The sequence below is a fragment of the Amblyomma americanum genome, chromosome 8, assembly GCF_052857255.1.
Source record: "Amblyomma americanum isolate KBUSLIRL-KWMA chromosome 8, ASM5285725v1, whole genome shotgun sequence".
Taxonomy (NCBI): domain Eukaryota; kingdom Metazoa; phylum Arthropoda; class Arachnida; order Ixodida; family Ixodidae; genus Amblyomma; species Amblyomma americanum.
This window is the reverse complement of record NC_135504.1, coordinates 21,889,920-21,912,944: the sequence shown is the minus strand read 5'-3', so window position 1 is coordinate 21,912,944 and position 23,025 is coordinate 21,889,920. Positions and strand designations below refer to the sequence as shown.

The following is a 23,025-nucleotide window of genomic DNA, read 5'->3' as shown; positions in this document are numbered from 1 at the left end:
TCTCGTGCTCTGAGCAGTGATGACATCTACGCCTAAAAAGCAACTTTACTAAACGGCCGTAATGGGCGCGCTTAAAGCAGTCTGGCTTCCTCCCTTCTCGTTTGTTTTTTTTTTTCTTCTTTTTCTGCCTTCGTGTACTCGCTGTGGCTTGGCGAGATGTTGGGAGGAAGGCGCTCTGGGGATAAAACGTCGCAGAAAAACAACGATAAACGGCAGAACGCAGTGCATGCGGCGACAGAAGCCTGCTACCGGAGACACAAACCAGTGGCCCGCGCTCGAGCCCGGGCTCCTGATGCGCTCTTCGCGAGCCTGTCTTTGCGGTGTCGTCATTCAGCCAGAGGAGGGGGGGGGGGGGGGGGGGGGGACGCTAAATAACTGCGGCGAAAGATTGAGTTACGGTTTACACGTGAAGGAAAAGCAGCGAATGAATAGAAGGATAGTTTCGAGGGGGGAGGGAAGCGTCTGCAAGTGAGGTATATAAGCGTCTGCGGTCTCTCCCCGCCCGTCTAAGGGTTTTGTTCACTTTTTTTGTTGTCTCTGTGTCGCGTTGAGTTTTGTCCGTTTTGTCTTTGCATGTGTAACTCGTGGGTCGCCCTTACATCAGACCTCGCCACACCACGCTCAGTGCACGGCACAAAAGCCGTACTCGCGCGAATCCTGAGATGTTTTCGTAAGGGGACTCGTGACTGACCGTCCTGCTTTGCCTTTTTTTTTTTTGTGATGGCTGTCGTGATCGATCACTTGCCAGTGACTGCGCATCCGGTCGCCGAGTGGCTCACGCCAACCATAGCCTCCACTGCGCTGCACAGTTTTAACCAGACATGCGTCGCCACCCCCTGCCCCCTTCCCCCGTCATTTTTTTTTTCTTAGCGGGCATGCGTTGTGTCGTCTGCTGGTCGCGACACTAGAGCTGTGTGTGTCGTCTGCGACGAACGAGCAGGCCTCGTCTGCTGCTGTCTCGTTGGCTGACTCTTTTATTATTTTTTTCTAACCTTTTCTCTCTGTCTTTCTCCTTTTTGCAGACGGCGGCCGACCAGAAGAGTTTTTCCCCGGCGAGGTGTTTTCGGAAGCTCAGGTGAGTTTTCGCATTTATCTTTGCCCCGTCCACGTTTATCATTCGCCCCACCACTTCCGATTTTTATTACTGTTCTTTTCCGCTATTCCTGTCCAAGTCGGTTTCGAGCAGCGGTCTCCCCTCTTTCGTGGGGCTCGCTGAAAGCGAAGCGGCGATAACTAAAGAAAGATAAGTTCGTCTTCTAAACCAGGAAAGCGCCGTAGTACAATAAAACGGGGAAGAGCAGAACCACGCCAACTTGCATTTCGGCTCTGGCGACTTCCGGGGGCCGAAATTCGGCGCCGACAAGAGCCCCGTTACGACGTTTCTGTGCCTGCACGTTTCGGGGGGGGGGGGGGGGGGGGGCGCATGCGTTCGACGGGTGCGAGAAAGATTTCGGCTGAAAAATGGGCCCGCGCCACCTTCTGACACTTGGAATTCTTTACTGGATGTGAAAACAGAAAAGGAAAAATAAAACGAGCAGAAGAAGGAAAACATAGTCATGGAAAAAAAAAATTCCGACGATGCATACGCGTTCGGCTACACGCATTCAACGCGCTTCTCACGCCTTTGTGTTCGAGCCGATTTGAAGGAACGTCCCTGTCTTTGAATATTTAATTTCGGGCTAGCCTCTTCGTGCCTGAACGCAGAGGCTTAAATACAAAAGGATTATCTCTTTGGCCGCATTACAGTGGCTTTACCGTGCCATATACCCGCCGCGGTGGGCTGAGTGGGATATGGCGCTCGGCTGCTGACCCGAAAGATCTACGCGGGTTCAATCCCGGCCGAGGCGGTCCAGTTTTGATGGAGGCGAAATTCTAGAGGGCCCGTGTATACTGTGCGATGTCACTCCACGTTAAAGAACTTCAGGTGGTCGAAATTTCCGGAGCTCTTCACTACGTCGACTCTCATAGCCCGAGTCGCTTTGGGACGTTAAACACCCTTAAACATAAAACAAACTGTGCCATAAGTCGGTTACCTAAAGAGCAAATGCCCCTGTAAGGAGGCCTTCTATAGGCTGTCCATAGACTTCTGTCTGTAAAATCTATAGACTCTCTATAGACAAACCCTAGAGAACAGTCCATAGACAATACAAATCCTATAGACAGTCTATATATAGACAATATATAGATTTATGGCCGTATACACTTTTAGTAGACTTTTTTTCTATAGACTATCAATAGACAAAAAGAAATATCTATAGGAAGGCAATAGAGCCTATAAGAAGTATAAAGACTGTCTCTAGACCATTTTTGTAAGGGTTCCAGCCCATGGCGTCGACTGGTTGTCGTGGCGTGGCGTTAAATCCGGTTTATTCGTGGCTAGCTTCTTTGCTCTTGACAGGTCCTGCGATGTCATAGTTGCAGGGGTTAACCGTCACAGGCATGAAAACTGGTCGACGGCATTGGCTGGAGGGCTCATTTGAGAGGCATCTGGCGCTTCGCTCTTGAGTTGCATCCGACTATATATAGCATAATCTCCGAGCGTTGCAACTGTGGTTCTGCTATGCACAGTTCAAATTGCTCGTGTTTCGGGCCATACTAATCTCCTCTTGTCGCTGGTCAGTACCTCTTTCGTCGGTGCTGGAGGCGAAATTCTAGTCGCCCGTGTACTGCGCGATGTCAGTGCACGTAAAAGAACCCCAGGTGGTCGAAATTTCCGGAGCCCTTCACTATGGCCTCCCTCGTAGCCTGAGTCGCTTTGGGACGTTAAATCCCCCATAAACCATAAACCTCTTTCGTCGAGCGCAGTTTGCAAAGCCGAGCCTCGCGTGACGAATTTATTGCTCAAGTTCGTGCCGGTTCAGCTGACGCTACAGCGTAACGTGGCCGTCGTGTGATGACGAAAGTGCCTGTCATGAACAGGCGTCGCGTTCGTCGAATTCGCCTGTCGTTTCCAGGCTGGCGTTCGCGTCACCACACAGCCCGCGCTTGGCTGTCGCGGAAGGCTTTTAGCGCTTGCAAACGGACGGCTTGCTCTCGGTCTGGTGGATGCCGGCAAACGTTCGTTGGCCGGAAATTCGTGGTTCACGGCGTCCCCAGGATCCTTGCATGCGGAGGCATAAGAACACGGCGACGGATTTTCTGTGCGCTCTAGTTTTCCGGCATAATCTCTAATACCCCTGTCACACGGGCACTTTCGATCCTCATTGAGCTCGATCTGCATCGAGATTTTTCGAAACATCCGGTGCTACACGGGCATTTTCAATGCTCTTTGAGAAGTTTCCCTCATGTGTGTTAGGTGGCGCCAAATGTTCCGCCGACAGCCATTACATGGCGATGTCCGGCAACACTGTGCAGTCGGGGGCTGCGGCAGCCAAATCCGTAGCCAAATCGGTACATTGCGTATCTACGCCAGGTTTTTGTGGCGCACCTCTGCTGCTGTGCGATGCAACCCGAGGGCCCGCAACGCCTCCGCGATTTCTGCATAGACTGCGGCGTTTCTCTTCTGGCGCCGCAAATTATTTAGGCGGTCCTGCCAGCAGTCGATGAGAGCGGCTGCCTCGCGCTCGCTCCACAGTTTCCGCGCCGACGAGCAGGAGGACGCCATCTTTGTTTACACTGACGGCGAAGCTTGGAGCGTGGTGTAGAGATTATTTTCAAATGTTTGCATATAAGCAGGCATAGTACCAGAAAAATGTTCTGTATTACATTTTAATCAATCACAACAACAACAATTGTGGTTTGGTTTTGTTAACTTGTGTTTATTTTTATAGCTTCATGAGAGCGAGAGTGTTTTCGATTGTGCTTGGAACCTCAAGCACTCTTGAGGAATCGGCATCGAGTCAAGCAGGATCGAGCTCGATTGCGCTTGAAAGTGGCCGTGTGACAACCGTCGATCTGCATTGAGTTCGATGAGCATTGACTCAATGAGGATCGAAAGTGCCCGTGTGACAGGGGTATTAATGGTCTTACCAAGAATGTTACCAACTTGCCCAAAAACGTGTTTTACTCATGGTCTTATAGTTGGATGATAACCGTTGCGGTAAGGAAGGTGGCCTTGAGCAGCCGGATCTTTCTTACCTTCCTGGTGATAAATTGTTGTTAGACTCCTCGGTATATGTGATTCCGTTATCAATGACGAGACGCGTGCAACATTGGCATAATTCTCTATGGCCGCGGCATTCTCAAAACGAAGCACTTGTAAATGCTTTTGTTTTAATTACAAGTACTACGAACCTTATGTGAAATCTTGGGCAAGAGTGGTTGGACAAATAGAAAAGGTAAACAAGGACGTGAAAAAAAATAACAGCAAGATAACTACTCTCTTTAAGAATACACAGACACAAAGAAGGGGAATCAAGGAAAACACAGAATGGAGCAGAGCATTGGTACTACCAGCATTTCTAGTGGAAGTTCATTACAGAGCAAGAGGTGCCTGCAGGCATCGCGCTGGCAGAAGATGGAAAGCAGGCTGCCTGAAACACAATGAACGATTCAATATTCAGATCTGTGCTATAACTTTCTCGTATTTTTGCTCGTGTAAAGCTGGTAACTGAGGGGGATGCTATAAGCATCTGGTTGCTCCGTTGTGTCTGAAAGACCATTTTCCTGTTTCATCGATGTCTTCGTTGTGTGTTTTAACTATAGATTGTCTTTGTATTGCCTTTTTGGTAAAAAGGGGCCCGACCGTCTAAGGGAGTTTGTTGAAAAGCATTTCATTTTTTTTTTTTATGGAGGAAAAACGCTAAGGCGCCCGTGTGCTGTGCGATGTCAGTGCACGTTAAAGATCCCCAGGTGGTCGAAATTATTCCGGACCCCTCCACTACGGCACCTATTCTTCCTTTCTTCTTTCACTCCCTCCTTTATACCTTCCTATACTACGCGGTTCAGGTGTCCAACGATAAATGAGACAGACACTGCGCCATTTCCTTTCCCCAAAAAACCAATTATTATAATTCAAAGCGGCAATGTCGGGAAGATGAGCTTTCGTACTTGGCTTGGTTGGGCTGTAAAACCTGGATTCTGCCTCGTAATCGCGATCTGCTTTGCGATGCACTCCTCTCTGCGTAGACGTGAATTATATTAACGCTTAGTTTTTAAAATATTCAATAAATTTAACGCAGGCGGAAGTTCGGTGTTGTAGCCTGATACGGAAACTTTCTCAGCGCTTTTTATCGCTTTGGCCAGAGAAAAAAAAAAGTCACATTGTTTTTGCCGAAACCACATTTTATCCTCCTCAACCATAGCCAAGCTGAATACGAAATTATGTCTTCCCGACACTCCTCCGCCTCTCCATGATGAATGATCGCACCGCCACATTTCTCTCTGTAGGTAATTTGGATAAACTCTTAAGGTTTAACTCACCACCCGGTTCGGCCACACCGCTTGGCCCTATAGCGTCCGCAGTGTTGTATAAATACTATAATCGGATTCAACTCAAGAGCGCAGCGTATTTCCCCCGTCAAATGACCCCCTTCCAGCCAATGGCGTCGGCCGATTCTCATGACCCTGCTAGCATGACGATGCAAGAAGTGGCGGGACAGTGCATGGACGGGACTAGCGGGGACTATATACCCTTTCACCTGCCACTCCCTGCATTGTCACGCGTTATGAGAATCGGCCGACGCTATTGGCTGGAAGGGGGTCCTTTGACGGGGAAAAAGCCGCGGCGTTCTTGAGTTGTATCCCAATATAATAGTGAATTTAGAAGCATGCGGGCATAAAACGTAGCGATGCCTGTGGCCCTGATGGACTCTTATGAATCACAGTTCTGTTTATATGTTGGATAATCATTTTATGCCAGAACATTGCTAGCGTAATAAGACTAGCCTCTAGCTCTGAGTTCGCTCTATATCTGTACTTTTCGAGCGAAATTGCGTCCGTGTCCGTTGGGGCAAATCACCTCCACATGTCACACGTCTGTTTCGTTCTGTATACATCGGCGAGATTACGAAATATCGCCAGACACCGCATAGCACTGTTTCCAGGGTACAATGAGTACCTCTTGAGGTGGGCTTTAATTTTGGAGCTGTTTACCGTCGGGGCTGTAGCATATATATACATGGCTTTCGCTCTGGAAAGCGCCATATGGCCGGAAGTCGTTAACTTCGCGAAGCAAATGACATTCAGCACCACGGCTGTTTACGGGCAGCATTCAAAAGCGAAGCAGCAACACGAGAGCGTGCACTACGCGGCTGCACGGAGTGTTGAATATCGCACGCGCGCTTTTCTTTGCTTTTATCATTTCATCTTGGGTTTTACGGATGTGTGTGTGTTCGAGCGAGGGCGTTGCGCAAGCCGCCTCTGGAAGCCGTCCAATTCGTGCGCGCGCATTGGCCGGCCGCCTCAATAAGTGGCCGTGATTGATGCGCACTCCCTCCCCTTCCGGACCGCCGAAAGGCGGCGTCGAGTCGCGGTTGCCGCACGCATCCTCGCCGGGCACGCGGGCCGAGAGGGGAGAGGGGGACTTTCGAGCCGCGCGCAGGTTGGTGCCGGCGCGGCGTGGAAGTAATGGCGGTTCATCACCCGAAACCGCATTTTTCGCTCATTTCCCTCCCGCGATGCTTTGGGGAAATAAAAAATAAAGAAAAAAGCCCTGGCGCAACACCTCTTTAAGTGCTTGCTTACTTTGGGTCGAAACGCTTTCGGTTTTGCGCCGTAATTCCGTGCAGTGGCGCGAACGGTGTACGCGGCGTTGTTGTCGTCTATGCACTATAAATAGAAAGGAGTAAAAAGGGAGTAAACTCTCCTCTAGCGGACACCCTTTTATAAAAGGGAGGACATGTTACTTCCTTTTTACTCCCATACATAGGTGTATTCGCGTTCAAAGTCTAGGGGTTTGGTGAAGACGTGCCTTTTAAATCGCAACGTCTCTAAGGCGCAACGAGTTTAGAAAAGGGAGCTATACCACGCTTGCGATTCGGAAAAGAACGGGGAGTGCGTGTCGATGTCAACCGTCGTGGTGGCTTAGTGGCTATACTGCGTTGGGTTTCTGAGCCCAAGGTCGCAGGTTCGAATCCCGTTCGCGGGGGTGGTGGGGAGGTGGCATCATTTCAGTTGACACCAAATGAAAATACGCCCGTGTGCTGTGTGCAATATCAGCTCACTTCAAAAGCAACACCAGGATTCCGAAATTAACCACGGGGCCCTCTACTTGTGTGCGGCGTTCCTCGTAAGCTGCCTTTACATGAATGCGACAGAAGTCGACTCGAGTCCACTTTTTGAGGGAAAGAGCAGAAACGTCCAGGAAGAGAGTATAGAGGGCGAACGAGTCGCGCCTTCTCAAAACCCGCTCTTTCGCTGAAAAAAAAAAAAAAGTGTATTAGAGTCGACATCTGTCGCATTCGTGTAAACGCGGCTATTGTCCAACCGCAGGGTCGGGAAGTTACAGCGCACCGTTTCCCACCTTTCCGCTCCGTACCGTGTCGTACCGTGCTTTACCGTGTCGTACCGTACTGCACAGGAGATCGCGTTTCCACACGCAGTCCTTGTCCCTTTACGCACTCACAGCGTCGTCCGTTTTTGCTGTACGGAACCGGATAGCACGGAATGCAGGGTTCGTAACGAATATATGTCTACGAAGACCATTTACTCTTGCTTGATCGCGCCTTCGCTTATATCTCTCCCGTACGCGGCGACCTTGAAATGAACGCGGCGGCGGAGCGGTGAAATGGTGCCGGCGCTGCGTTGCTTGCACAACAGGCGGAGCACTTGTTGATCCCCCCCCCCCCCCCCCCCCTCCCTCCTTTCGGAATGCTCTTCCATTGTGTATGCTTGCCGGATGAAATTCGCGATTGAATGGCTCTACAGAACCGGGCAGGTCGTTTGGCTTACGAGCTCCGCGAGAAAGCTTATACGGGACGCCGCCGCCGCTGGTCCGTTTCAGGACAGATCATTTCCTTTTGAAAGCTGTCCTTGAACCACGAGGGAGCGAGCCGCCGTTGATTGCTGCGACTGGCGAAGCGTTGGGTGATCAGCGGGCGAGCCTGGGAGATGAAATTGCCCCGCGCTGAAAGCGCATGCAGTCGTAAGTGCGCAGCCTTGGCATCGACTCGACGTGTATTCTCTCTGTGTCCCGGCCCATCGAGTGGGGGGCTTTAGCCGATGTTATTGCTTCGGTGAATGCAGACATCCTGGGTGCTGGGACGTGTTGGTCAAGTCGGCTGACGTGCTTAACGTAAATGCGCGGTCAGCGCTTTTTTTTTTCGATTCTTAATGACTGAGCACGACGCGAGTTATAAGTTACGCCCCCTTTTCTGGTCTGTGCTGCATACGTAAACATACGATACTCGGAAGCGTATCGCATGGACGACTGTGCAATGATGCTGACGGGCATATTCGTCTTAACCGAGCGATCTTATAGGGGGAATCTATAAAGAGAGAGAGAGAGAGAGAGAGACCTGGAAAGCGTGTTTAAACCATCGGCGCCTGAATGGCGCTTGTCGTGATCGGTAGGCGGAAAAACGCTGGCCTCCGATGTACGGTGTTGCCGCTCATTTGCAGGCGCATCACTGGTTCTGAGAGTTCTTTCTCCATCGCTTTTTGAATGGGCGTATCGAGCAACTGTGCCGTATAATACAGTCTAGAACTGTTGAACCTCGTTATAACGAAGCTGAAGGGGCCCGGCGATTACTTCGTTATAGCCGTAGCTTCGTTATATAGCCCGTGTCGACCGAGCTTCCAAGGGGAATCGTCATTCCTTCGGTATATCCGTTGTTTCGTTATAACGGGGTTCGACCGTATACCATTGGCGCTGTATTCACAGCGGCGGGCACGGTAGGAGTCCTTTGAGGCGGGACTTTCGCAATGGCTCCAAACTACGGCTTCCTGTCCCCTCGTGCTCCTGCCCAAGTCTCCCAAGCCGCTCAGAGCGCGGTGGCATGCATTTTACGGACAATACGCTTGGCACTGAGCTGCATGCCTGGAGAATGTTATTTCATTTTGCTTTTTTTTCGGGGTAGCGATCACGGGGGAAATTAAAGCGGTGTAAGAAAGGAATGCGGTAGCTGCGAGATCCGCAGGGAACCCTGTCCTGCGTGCTTGCCCCTGTGTGACCGAATTTTAGTAGAGGCTAATAATAATAATAATAATAATAATAATAATAATAATAATAATAATAATAATAATAATAATAATAATAATAATAATAATAATAATTGGTTTTCGGGGAAAGGAAATGGCGCAGTATCTGTCTCGTATATCGTTGGACACCTGAACCGCGCCGTAAGGGAAGGGATAAGGGAGGGAGTGAAATGAGAAAGGAAGAAGGAGGTGCCGTAGTGGAGGGCTCCGGAATAATTTCGACCGCCTGGGGATCTTTAACGTGCGCTGACATCGCACAGCACACGGGCGCCTTAGCGTTTTGCCTCCATAAAAACGCAGACGCCGCGGTCGGGTTCGAACCCGGGAACTCCGGCTCGTAGTAGAGGCTGCCGACCGGCCTTTTGATTCGAAGCTTTCCAATCTCGCAAGCTCGGAATCTTTGGTTTGAAAACCCGGGCAGGTGCAGCGGCCAGCTTCCAAACGGTGGCACACAAAGCACCTTGAGCTTTAACATGATGGCAATGTGGACCAGTTTTTGTGAATCAGATCATAGTTGTGATCCTGTCTGTTTGCGGGTGCCAATATGTTTGAGTACCATGAGTGCGGGCATCAGCGTCGAAGGTGTAACGTCGTGCGACGTTTTTGACGACACCCGAGGAACTAAGCTCGCCAACGCATGACGCGAGTATTTGCGGCGGTTTTCGAAGCTGCACTTCTTAGGTCATGGTATAGGATTAATTATCTCTGGAGCGAGAACAGAAACCGCTCCTGAAACGCGCTAACGGCGTGCTAACGGGGCCCAAAAGTTCCAAAAGTTCGAGGCGCATCTTTGGCCGTTCGCATACAAACAGCTGTGCGTGACTGCAGTTTTACTTTTTGCAAATCAGGAAAAGGAAGACGTGAGGGGCCCCTATCTGATGAAAGAAGGGTGGTGCCCTGGGCCGGTCGCTCGGCCCCCGCGTTTCGGAATCCACCCCTCTCGGCCTCTTGCCTCCTCCTCCTCTGGGCGATCGCCCACGCCTGCGCTTTTTTGGAAGGCAACCCGCTTCGGCGGCTGGGCCGAGTAGGAGGCCTTATTCGCCCCGCACACGATTCCCCCCCCCCCCCCCCCCCCCCTCTCTCTCTCTCTTGACCCCTACGCTTCTCCACGGTGCGCGCCTGCTCTGGAAATTCACGTGGGCACACGCCGCTGCTCCGTGTGTGCCTGTGTGTGTGTGTGCTTATGTGCGAGCGTGTGCCGTACTTTCCGCTCTTTTACATGCTGCCACCACACGGCTTTTGCGTTGCGCGCGGTGTGTGTGTGTGTATACGGTACGGCGAGTGGTTCGCTTTGCCGCCTTAATTTGACTTACGTAGATTGGACTGGACTGAGTCAGTTTATAACGCCAGGTGTGCGGACTCAACGTTTCCTCGCTCTGAACAGTAGCTAGTAAAAAGGGAGTAGGCTGTCCTCTAGATCACTCCCTTGTTACTACCACATAGGCGTATTCGTGTTTAGGGTGCACTGGCTCCGACGTCCTGTTCGAATGGAACGCGTGACAGTGCCACCCGTGACCCTGCAAGACGGCGCATAACTATGCGTACGCCCACTGTGCATCCCTCAACTATTCGCGACGACGTTCGCAAGCGGTAAACAAGCTCCGCTCGGCGGGTTGAATCTTCTCGGAGGCCCCCCGATCCTCCGGACTCCGCTGCGCGGACTGTGTCCGGAGGAACGCGGTATAGGCCAGCTCACCGGCGCGGGCCGACCGTCGCCGCCGCCTCCTCGCGGCCCGCTACTCGACGGCGACGAGACCTCGACGCTTTCGAGAGCGTGCCCGCAAGCTGGGGCACGTATGCGTCGTGGATCTCCTCCGCCGCGTGTTCTACGTGAGCCGAGCTTCGGCGTGCCGCACCTGCTGCTTCCGCTGGTCCCGCCGTGGTCGCCGGTCGTGCCCGCCTGTCGCTCTCGACGGCTTCTGGGCGGCGCCCGCCGCGCTGTAACCGGCTGTCTGTGTGAAGGGCCTTGCGTACGCACTTACTTGTTCGTCTTGTGTTTGGTGGGACCCCCCTCTCTCCACATGCGAGCCGGTGCGGGCCTTACTTTTTCGGAAGGGCGAGCGGACTGTGCACCGATCGTCGGACAGGAGCCATCTGGACACTTTGAGTCACCGACGCGACGCACCTGTGGAATTCCCCGACCGTGACGATTCCTTCGTCGGATCGATTTGAAGTGAATACTCGTACGGGATCGAGGCAGGAAGACTGGCGCGAGTGCTCATCTCCCTGCAAGCTGCGTCTTCCGTGCTCTGAAAGGGATTGAACGGCCGTCCCGGGCACCGCGATCGACTTGTCTCGCGACGAGAGGCCGTAGTGAGTTTGCTGACCGCCGACGATTGTCAAAGTTTGGATTCAGCGGAACCGAGAAGTGCGGAAGCAAGCCTAGAAGAGAATTTCAAATCACTGAAATACGCTGAACAGAAGATGGCTTTCCTGGATGCTTGGGGTGGTTATGAATGGCCGTATGTACATTGGGGCGTGGTTACGGGATACCCGTGTTCCGCTCGCGTTCTTGTCAGGATTTGAACCCGTAAACGTGGTGACTAGGCTGGGTGGAGAATTTGTTTACGTCGAAGTGTGCTGAACTGGCAAAGTGCTTCCTGGACGTTTTCTAGCGGTGGTCTGCCTGCCGCCTGAGCATTTTGTACGAGGCATAAGGATACGAACCTCTAAGGCGGCGGCGTCTTCTATGCGGACGAGTTCCAACAAGTGACGTGTTGATGCAGAAATAATCCCGTGTTTTCACTCACAAATTGGATCTGGGACGTACTGAAATCCTTGTCTAGCAATTTGTCCATTGGAACATCGTGCTCGTCAGCTTTCATCGTCCGTAAACTCCTTCCTGCCTGGCGGAGACGTTGTGTGCACAGACGTGGCGGGTTTAGTGTACAGGTTGAGGAGACATGCTCTTGACTACCCTGTGCGAAGTACTTTGGTGTGTGTGTCTGTGTGCTGAAAGGTTCCATTGTTAACAAAATCTGCCGATCACTTGGACCATGTCATCCCCCATTGTGTGCCCGTGTTGGAGAGGATTACCCCAAAGCCACGCTTAGAGGAGCCTTTTATTCTGTGCATGGTCAACGAGGAAGCCCACAGGTCTCTCGGCTTTCCCGTGGATATATCTGTAGCGGGGGGCCTAGCAAAGGTCGGCAGTGACACGGCTTCAACCTCTTGGCTGCATTCTTGTGGAACTCATACCATCGTGACGGCAGAGGTCTTCACCGGACCTAGTGCGTACAACTTAGAAGCGCTGATGGCTTCCTCTTGACAGGCGCGGAGTTGCGTAGTAAGGCAGTGCCGTTACTTGCTCGAAAACAGTACAGGCTGTTGAAGAGCACGAGGAATACGAAAGGTTACCATCTACTGTTCCAAAGGATTGTCGAGAAGGCGTAGACTGAGACGTTGAAGAGTCACCGGAGTGTTCAGCGAGGCAGCCAGGTTCGAGAGCAAATTTTATATCAAGCCCAACGATCCGGCGCTGTCGACCGACACCTTTCCGGCGTAAAGCGACCGCAACGTCGGATGGTATGAAAGCGTAGAAGCAGTTGTGAGCAGCTCTCGGGGAATTGTTGATTACGTCTCGAAGGCTCCTCACTGTGTTCCAAGCCAGTCAAAGAAAGGGCAGTCTGTCGAGCCACCTCAACTGACAGCAAAATTCGCGCCGACGCGACCGCGTGGTGGACCGAAAATCGAGCCGTCCCGTGTTGACCGCACGTCTGTGGCTTGTATGTCCCGTCGCGTCTGTTGATGCGACCTTGCGACGCCGGCGTTTCACGTCGCGTACCGCGATCGTTCTGAGTCGCTGTTTGCATCCGCGAAGATCAAAGTCCTGCTCGCGTTGGCCAAGTGTAGCAGCTACGTCCGTCGCGTGACACACCACCCTCCGCGCAACGTGTTTACAGCGCGTGACCTCATCCGAAGTCGAGAGCGCTGCTGCGCATTCCATTCCCTGTGCCGCTTCGTCGCTGCTAGCGCATGCACGGGCACTACGTCACGTAGCGACTCCGTGGTATGCTGGCCAACGCCTAAAGTGCGAGTCGAGCGAATTTCGCAAGGACCTTCCGCGCCCCTGCTGGTGGTAGCGCGCACCTTGGCGGTCGGAGGAAGAAGCCGTCTCTCCGCGCCTTGAGCAGGCGCGGTGGCGAAGACATCCTCTTTTGCACAACGGCTTGGTCCGATCGCTCTGCGTCACCGTCCGTTCCGACCTGGCAGTCGGCTTCGGGAGTCGGAGTGCTCAGGAACAACTTCCCGTGGAGCCGGACTCTGTTTTCCTCTGGCGAAGAACAACGAGGGCTATTTACCGACCACTGGAAAACCCGACTACGTCGTCGGGCGTTACTGCCTGAATTCGTACCTCTCCACCGCGTCTTTCACCCCAACCTGCACCCTCTTTTTTGTTACTTTTGTGAGAAGCTGTTTGTGAGTCTTCCCACAGGTGGTGTTTGATGTGACACTATAAGGTGAAGGTCATGTGAATCGTGGCGCTGTGTGTTCGTGCGATGCATTGTGTGACAGGGCATCCTCGGTGATCGCGTGCTCCTTCGGAATTCGTAAACACCCGCCTGGACGTACCGGACTCCTCGGACAGTCGGATCGGTCGCAGTGTGTTGATGTGCGAAGCTCTTCAATGTGCGTGGACTCAGTGCAAGAATGTGATCCACTTTGCGCCGGTGGCACGGTCAGAGCCGAGAAAGCCTGAGTTGGTCCAGCGCTGAAAGACAGTAACAATCAACCAGCGCCACATACAGAAGACCAGAAGAAGTACGTAAGACCACCGCTGGATCCTGGACGACCGACAAAAGCTTGCACGACAACGGACACCTAGGAACACGCCGAGGAACGTTCAGGTCATCGTGGGTAAATGGGAGCCCTCTCTTTCACAGAGGGGAGTTAGGGCTCTGCGAATCCCTGGTGCAGTATATTCACCCCGTGGCGAAGATGTTGACGAGCCGGCTGGAAGACCTCGAGTGGGCGCGGGCGGCCGAGCCCGACGGGCCCTTCTCCGCGTACTTCCTGCCACTGGAGCGGCGCAGCCACAGCTTCGTGGACCTGTGCGGAGCCACCAGCCAGGGCGTGCTGTGCTACCCCAGCGTGCGACAGCAGCAGCAGCGTAGCCGCGACGACGCCGACGATAGTGTGTCTCGCAAGAGCGTCCACCTGTCCCGGCGCCGCTCCACCGCTGGAGTGTTCCGGCGCGGGCTCAAGATTCTGCGGCGGAGCTTCAGCGCCGAGAACGGCTCCAAGCTGGGCGTGAGTGGAGTGTGTACCGGAAGGGTCTGGGTGCATGCAGCGGCCCCCATTTTGTTGTGTGCGGAGCAGTGCTAAAGGCCGCCCTTTTAAAAATGGCGTACAGAGCGTCTATACAGACAACTCTTATATGCTCTATTGCCTTCCATAGATATCTTTTTGTCAGTTCATAGTCTATAGAGTGTCTACAGACAAAAGTAAACAAAGTGGATGGCCATAAATCTGTTGACTGTCCGTATGATATCTATTATTTATAAAGAAGTCTACAGAATTTGTCTATGGAAAGTTTTAGACTACATAGACAAAAGTCTATGGACACCCGATGGGCTGTCTATAGAAAAATTTTTTAAGGGACGCTCTGGCGTGCCTAAAGGGATTCTCGCCTCCTGCTCCGACCTGCACTCTTGATAGCTGCGCGCTGAACAACAAAATGGCGCCCATGATGTCACGTGACCCCCCGCCCCATTGAGGTAGTTTCCACCGGTGGTGTGTAGCGGTCAGTGCTTGGGGGCAAGGACCGCATGTGGTGTGGCAATTCACCTGCTGTGCCTAATGACGGCATTCGGCGGGCCACGGTCACGTCCTGGTCACGCACGAGAGGGCATTGCGTAGGAGGCGCGCGAGGAATGGACGAAGCGTTGCAGAGAATTCTGCAGAAACAAGTGTGCGTGAGGAGTTGTCGGAGGAAGCGGTATACGGTCGGGTGACCGCCATACACCTTTTCTCAGCTGTACAGCAGAGTGCGTCGAACCCCTCTTGTTCATTTCCTGTGGTGCGTCGTTCCGCAGGGTTCTTTCCCATGCTGGTGTGTCTGTTCAAGCATCAGGTTCGTGCGGGACATAAAGTGCATCTAGTGATTCCGCTCATGAAGGGAGCGGTTACAATTAATTTATACGTTTAGCACGATGCTGGCAGTGCACAAGTCTTGACACTGCCCGCTCCTTCAGCAATGTGACCATCACCCGCCTCCTTAGTGGTCGTAAAATATTACCTCGCGGCGTCCTTGTTTGCCCCTTGTAGTGAAAAGAAGTACGTTGCTTTCATGGGACGGTTGGGGGCGAACCGCGAGACTGGTGTCCCAGGAATGGGCCAGAGGCGTGTTAAAGTGTCACCGAGGGCGAATTGAAGTCGGCCTGTATCTATCGTCAGATCACCGCGTTCTAACGAAAATCCTTGTTGCCACAATGGGCAATAATTGGGGCTTTCCAGGCTCGGGGTTGTGGCCTATAGCTTCGTGTACCGAGTCCACAGGGTGCCTTAGTCACGCCCGCTCAGCTTACCGTAGATGCCTCCAATGGGCCGCAGAGTCTTTCAACAAGCTTTCTGCATGCCAAGCATATGCGCTGGCGAACGGTGTTCATATAGCGTTTTCTTTTCTTTTTTGCTGTGTCGTGGGAGGCGTACGCTCGCGCTGATTCGGATTTTGTGGAGTCAGTATGAAGCATATGGAGTCGGTGTGTACTACATGTTAGCACGTAATGGGAACGTATGGACTCCATATGACGTCGTGTGCACTCTGTGGAAATCGTCTAAAAAATATGTGGAATGCTTATGGACGCCGTACAGACAAGGCCTTCAATACCTTATGGACTCCATATTCCCATAATTCCATTCGTGCGGCTCATATGGAACGTTTCAATAGGCTGTACCCCGTAGTGCGCGAATGGTGTACAGTTTGCAATTTGTTGCCATCCAGGAGTTCATTCATTGCTCATTGCTCTGGTTGAGCTACAGCCACAGCGAAGAGAGTCAACGCCGGAGAGACAGTACGTTTGTGAGAGAAACTCGGTGTCTCTCCCGCGCTGTGTCGGTTATATCACACTAACTAGCTTGAAGTGCTACCTCTAGCCATACCTTCACATCACTCGCGGCGAATACTCGTTGCATGATTGAGACGTGTGCTTGGCTTCCTTCGCGCAATTGTCAGAGGGTGTCCTGGAATTTTTTTTCAGTTCGATGATTTCGCTCTCTCCGCTTCGTGCGAAGGCAGGGGCCGGTAGGAAGGGACTCGTTAATGAATACACGCTGGCAGATACAATGCTCAGCCGTGAACAAATAAATAAACAAACTTTTCGCGAATGCGGCTTCAGGAAAGTGTTCGAATGTGTGCGTACAGGCCCCTGACGGACACTGCAAGCGCACCAGTGGAGCGCAGAAACACGTTGCCGGCGGTGGGACGGCGTAAGACTTCGCATAAATGGCCGCGTAGCTCCTCAGCTCGACGGGTGCCGTGGGGTTAAGCGCTGAGCTAATTATCGATAGCCCGGCGGCGCGAGTGCTGATCGAGCGCGTCGCGGAAGGCTCGCATTCTCTTCCGACGCTCTACCACGCGTTCATGCGACAGGGACTCGCACTGCGGCGCCCCGATGCCCCTCGGAGATAGCGGCGCGCCTCCCTCGCGGAGGCGCCTACCGCTGTGTATGCAAGGCAGCGCACTTGGCTGGCTCCGTGCGCTCGTGTGTCGCGCGTGCGCCTAGCGTGCGACCCGCTCGTTTCTGCCGGCGCTCGAGATGGGGGGAATTGCGAGTGGGCTTCCCTTGGCGGCGGCTGATGACGGCGGCGGCCTTGAATGTGTGCGGAGAGGTTGCGTCTCTCCTCCAGCACGGGGGCGTCGTTATGCAGGGTGACGCGTACGCCCGGTCTTTTCCCGGGGGCTACCTGGGTGTGGGTCGGCGGCGCGCTGACGCGCCTTGCTCGCGGAAGGCACCGTGGGCGACACCTCCGCGGCGCGGGATTCGAGGTTTCGCTTTTCTCGAGCCGTCCTCAACACCAGGTGGTGGTGGTTTTGCGGGCGCCTCCTTCGCGATCGTGCTCTCAGCGGCGTCGTTTTCGCCGCGAACCGTGCAAAGACGCCCCCCCCCCCCCCCCCCCCCCTTCTCCTCCCCCCTGCCGAGGTGCTGCTAACGTCGCTTTGAATCTTAAACGAGGGCGAGAATTGAAAGCGAAGACACCTTCGCGCGGGACGAATGCGCGCTCGTAATGGGCGGCCATCTGTTTCGCCGCTTAAACGCGGCCCCGTGACCGCTCGCTTTGCTTGTTGGTCGCCTCGATCCCGTTCCCGCGGCGCGCGGTTGAAGATCGCCCGATTCTGGACTCCCACGCTTCGGGGCCCCCTTTCGTCGGCCGGCCGTTGTGGGGCTCCGCGATCTGCCGCGCTGTGGCCGTGGGCGACTGTTTTTGATGCCGCGGCCGGTTCCTTATGCTGCCACGTGTTCCTCCTCCTGTCTTTTTCCTCTTGCCGATGCGTTAATGAGAAGCACTTTTTATCTGTTGGGCTTTCTCTTTTGGGTTTGTCGGCTGGGCCTACGCGGTGCGGTGTGACCTGGATGTGCGGTTGTGCCGCCTGCTTCGTCACTCGTGAATTTCGGGGCCGTATGGTCGTTAGCTGGGTCGAAGCACAGCGTGAAGTTGTACTCGATCGACGAAAGGTGCACTACGGTTCGTGTTAGGGCCCATCCCTGTAATGGCCAACTTGGCTGGGCGGTGCAGGGTCAGTACCTCCAATCACAGGCTGGCATGCTAACAGCGACGTTGCCAATCCGCTGAAGGCAGCCGAAGTTTTATCCTGCAATGGCGAAATAGGGGAAAAACTCCTATCCACGCGTCTCGATTGAATGGACCTCTTTGCTACATTTTTTTTTTCAATCTGTGTTTCCGCTCTGGACTTTGGAAAAAAAGTTGCGTTTTTATAATAATAATAATAATAATAATAATAATAATAATAATAATAATAATAATAATAATAATTGTTTTTTTTTGGAAAGGAAATGGCGCAGTATCTGTCTCATATATCGTTGGACACCTGAACCGCGCCGTAAGGGAAGGGATAAAGGAGGGAGTTAAATAAGAAAGGAAGAAGAGGTGCCGTAGTGGAGGGCTCCGGAAGAATTTCGACCACCTGGGGATCTTTAACGTGCACTGACATCGCACAGCACACGGGCGCCTTAGCGTTTTTCCTCCATAAAAACGCAGCCGCCGCGGTCGGGTTCGAACCCGGGAACTCCGGATCAGTAGTCGAGCGCCCTAACCACTGAGCCACCGCGGCGGGTTGTTTTGTGATATGGAAGAAACTGGCTGACGCGCACAGTTTTCACTGATGCCGGCTCTGCAATGGACCTTTTCCATTGCTGGGAATGCTGGAGGGGCTGTATACTGTGTGATGTCAGTGCACGCTAAAGAACTGCAAGTGGTTGAAATTATCCGTAGCCTTCCACTACAGCGCCCCTTGTAGCCTGAGTCGCTTTGTGGTGTTAAACCCCATAATCCAAACCAAACCTTATGGGGTTTAACACCACAAAGTGACTCAGGCTAAAAGGGGCGCTGTAGTGGAAGGCTACGGATAACTTCAACCACCTGCAGTATAATCCAAACCAAACCTGCCCCGCCGCGGTGGCTCAGTGGTTAGGGCGCTCGACTACTGATCCGGAGTTCCCGGGTTTGAACCTGACCGCGGCGGCTGCGTTTTTATGGAGGAAAAACGCTAAGGCGCCCGTGTGCTGTGCGATGTCAGTGCACGTTAAAGATCCCCAGGTGGTCGCAATTATTCCGGAGCCCTCCACTACGGCACCTCTATCTTCCTTTCTTCTTTCACTCCCTCCTTTTCCCTTCACTTACGGCGCGGTTCAGGTGTCCAACGATATATGAGACAGATACTGCGCCATTTCCTTTCCCCCAAAAAACCAATTATTAATTATTATTAACCAAAACTTTTTTCAAGTAGCGCGCCCCCTCTAGCGGCCGCAAGTGGCAATTACAGATGTGACCTGAGGATAGAGGGATGCGAGGGGCAGTGACGATTATCCCTTAATAGTATATGTGCGGGACCAATCTGTGCACTCACCCGTCGCTAAGTGCATTGCCAGCGTACGTCGCCAGGTTGTGCGCCACGCGAGGGCCGTTAATGATAAAAAGCCCCATTCCGGAAACAGGCGTACGCAGCCGAGCTTTTTCTTTCAGCGTCCACGATAATGCAGTCGTCGCTCGTTGCGAGATCAGAGTGTCCAGCAGATTGAGAGGGGTACGTGTTTATTCGCACACTGTACCCGCTTACTATGGGCGTGAACGTGTGGCACACATACCGGGCGAGTGGGGCGCGTGGTATCGGCCAGCTTGTTTGCGTCGCGAGTTCATTACGTGTGTAGCGCTGCGGCGTGCTTGCATTCGCCGCGGTCGTAAAAGCTGTTTCCGTCCAGTTAGCCTCGCCGTGACTCGGTTTGGTTTGATTCGGGTATGCGGGATGCCCTGCCGTATACCTCGGTGGCTGTCCGGGCGCTGTTTTGTGTGCTCGCCGTGCTAACTTTCTGGGGGATAGACTTCTCAGCCCATACAAAAAGGGTCTATAGACGTCTTAGACTATCGCCTTCATATAGATATTTTGTCTATTAATAGTCTATAGACTGGCTATAGACAAAAGTCTACTAAAAGTGTATGACGATAAATCTATAGATTGTCTAGACTCGCTATAGGATTTGCACTGCCTATTTGCCTATAGACTGCTCTCTAGGAATTGTGTATAGTCTGTTGACTTTATATACAGAAGTCTATGGACAGTCAGTAGACTGTCTAAAGAATTTTTTGTAAGGGACGACTCCTCAGTGATGCAAGATAAACAAATAAAAAATATCCTGTGATTACCGGCTGCCCTCAGCGGATAGCTACATATCTCTGAAACGTGGAAATCGGTGATTGTAGGTGCTGGGGGAAGTAGAGTGAATCTATCTTGGCGTTTATAATGGACAGATTGTGCAAGTCGTGTTTTAGTGCGAAATCACTGCTTGTCGAGGTCTAACCGGCGCACCGGGTTGGTGTGAAGCTTGACCTTGGAGGTGACCTTGACAAAAGCTAGCATATATCAACAGCCCATGCAGAAACAAAGAAGCATTCTCGCGACTGGGTTTCGAATCCTCGGCGGCGTGAACAGGCCAGCTTCGCTAGCCACTGCTCGAGAGCACTATCTGGATGCATGTGTGTGCCTCCCAGACTTTTGATGTTTTGGAAGGAGGGTTCATGCAGGGCTAAGGCGGCCTGGTGTTTTGTGGCGTAAGCGTGCTTAGACTTTTCGGCACTGTTTCCATGCAATAAAGTCAAAAACTATGCTATCGCCGCAGCCTATCATGTCTCGTGTTAAACTGCAACACACTCTCGCGCTGTACATTGTACATCGTCGTCTTCATCAACTTCCATCTGCGTCGCGAACAGATAAGATCAGCTTCACCTCAGTCAGAGCTTAACCTGAGCCTAGTATCGCCGCACCATGAGCCTACCATGCTAAACGCATGCTTTCGCATGTCTACACGGTTTAGCCACGTTAGAACCCTGCCATATTTTGCTATAGTGTGCAAGCGCGCATCTCTTATGTCGTCTTCTACTTACTGTGAACATTTCTTTCTTAGATCGAGATGGCTGACGAGAAAGTTCGCGTTAATGTTGTTCTCGCGTTCTGCTGATAACCGGCCCTCGTTAACAGGTAATCACTGTCTCCCCATAAAAACAGTTATAAATTAAAAGCGCCGCAACTTGTGCACACGTGCACGCTTTGCGGAAGTTGTCAACAGGACGGGAACTGTAGAGGTATCGAGCGCTGTCGCACACATCTTCAACGTTTCCGCCCATTCGATTTCTGTATCCTTTTGGACAATGCTCCGCGCTGCCATCTGCCGTCCCTCGCTGTCTTCTCTGCCAGAGAGAGAGATGGGTTATGACAAAGAGTTTGACGTGCAGCGCGACCTTCTTTTATTACAGTTTCTATGTGGGACCGTGCCTCGTCATTGCGCTGGCGGGACGCCGCATCGCGCGGGGCTGTTTTTCTGATGCGTCGACTGTCCTCCGTTATTCCGTGCGCGACTGTATTTCGCCGCAGTCGGTTCCTTATATATATGCGCGTCCGCCCTCTGCCCCGCGCCCCTTGTCTTCTGTGCCAGCCGTCATAAACTTTTACGCCGCTGTCTCTACTGCTGCTGCTGCTTCCCTCTGTTCTCGCTTATGCCTGCTTGGATTTGCTCCCAGGCTTCTTTTTTTTTTCTTTCCCCGCGTTCCGGCGTCTCCTCCCGCGTGACCCAGATACGCCCTCGCTCCCTGCCGATGTCATGTGGCGCTCGCGACTCTCGGATTAGGCGTTCCGCCTCCGCTGTGCAGTGTCGTCTTCGCCCCGCGCACAGCTGTCCGAGACCCGGGAAGAGGAAGACCACTGTTTTTCGTACTTCGTTGATTCTTGGTTGCCTCTGCATTGATTCTTTGTTGATTCCTCGTTGAGTATTTGTTGCCTTTTGTTGACTCGTCGTTGATTTTTTGTTGCGTTTTGTTGATTCTTTGTTGCGTTTTGTTGATTCTCTGTTGCATTTTGTTGGTTCTTCAATGATTCTCTGTTGCTTCCTTCGTTGCTTTTTCCTCCTTTCCCTCCTCGAGGGTCGGCCTTTCCCGATAGCGAGGAGTGAAGGTTCCGGCAGCACGTGTGCTGGGCGATGCGATATCTCGTCTGCTCGCGCGCTGATGGTGCGGGCAGATAAGGTTGCTTGCTTGCGCAAACGGAGGAGCGGGTTTCGTGAGGGAGGATCGAAGGGAGCTGCACCGGACACCTGTTCCGTTCACACGCGCGTGTTGAAGCACGCATGCGCACGAGCACGCACGAACACACGCACACGGTTCGCGGCGTATAAGCATGGTTAATGCGTTCGCATGGGCCCTCGGAACACCACCGCCTAAAGTGTAGCACTTATACTCGTGGTTATTGAACTTTTACGCGGTGTAGTTCCTCTTTGTGAAAGTGATGGCGCGCTGTATATTAGGCCGTACATTCGACCGATCGTGGCATCAGTTATGTGTATCATAACGTAGAGATTGCGAGCGCGTGGTCTGGTGAGACGTATCTTGAGGCGAAACGTCTCCTCCTGCGTCACCTCTTGGGCGTTGCTTATAACTTCACTGAACTAAACTAAAGTTGGAAGAGTTGGTGCTTGGTGAATAGCTGCTACATGTTTACTATAGCGCGATAAAAGGTAAGGGACCGCGAAAAGGAACTCACAGGACACGCGGCGCTCACGAAACTCGGCGCCAGCGTTCTGTCTCGTGTGTTCTTTTACGTGGTCCCTTGTGTTTTGCGCGCTATAGTGAACGTGTGTAGTCTTCCACATGTGTGATATAAGACGGGACCCGTCTGACGTAAAAGCGTACAGGGTAAGGCAGGCTATTGCCTATCGCTTTCTGTGCGTTTAGCCCCTGTGCTTGCAGTGTTGTTTCCTAGGTATACGCGCTTTAATGGTCGCATGTTTTCTGATCATAGTCATCACCGTAATCATTATTTAATGTCCCTTAAGGGCCCTCGGTTGGGCATTACATAGGGGGGGGGGGGGAGTAACGAGTAAAGTATGCACGTATAGTCATATAATTACAGCGAAATAAAAGCAGAGAGGCAAGGTAACGTTATACGCCTCATGAACACCGTTCTCTGCTCGGCCGCTGCTTTCCAGACAGTTGCTCGAACATTGAAGGCAACTTCCCGCTCAGTGCGTTGGTCGCCCACTATTGTGAAACGTGGGGCTCGGATCGTGCGACGGTGAATATTGAGGAAGCAGTGACGATTTGCAGACGCAATCTTTAACAGAGAAAAAAAAAACGATAACTGTATTAACTTTACGGTACGGATGCACAAAGAGCTCGTGGTCAGACGGAACACACGACACAAACGCCTCTCTTGTTTGCCCT

At 52.6% G+C, this 23,025-nt stretch overlaps 2 protein-coding genes across 4 annotated transcripts in view; both read left to right on the top strand.

Annotated features, from left to right (window-relative positions):
• Positions 1-8,163, top strand: part of LOC144102215 (caskin-2-like) — a 186,225-nt gene extending 178,062 nt beyond the window's left edge. Inside the window, exons 11-12 of the mRNA XM_077635527.1 lie at positions 1,023-1,075; positions 8,125-8,163. Coding sequence (XP_077491653.1) covers positions 1,023-1,075; positions 8,125-8,163 — 92 coding nt within the window. The remainder of the gene's footprint in view (positions 1-1,022; positions 1,076-8,124) is intronic.
• ckn (CRK like proto-oncogene, adaptor protein) overlaps positions 1-23,025 on the top strand; it is a 173,934-nt gene that overhangs the window by 73,501 nt on the left and 77,408 nt on the right. For 2 of the 3 annotated variants that reach the window (XM_077634091.1, XM_077634092.1), the window contains one exon: positions 1,023-1,075. Coding sequence is in view for 1 of the 3 variants with exons in the window: in XM_077634090.1 (XP_077490216.1) it covers positions 14,017-14,328 (312 nt within the window). In the remaining 2 variants the exon portion in view is untranslated. Of the gene's footprint in view, positions 1-1,022; positions 1,076-13,235; positions 14,329-23,025 lie in introns of those variants that run through there. The other variant, XM_077634090.1, reaches the window with a different exon arrangement.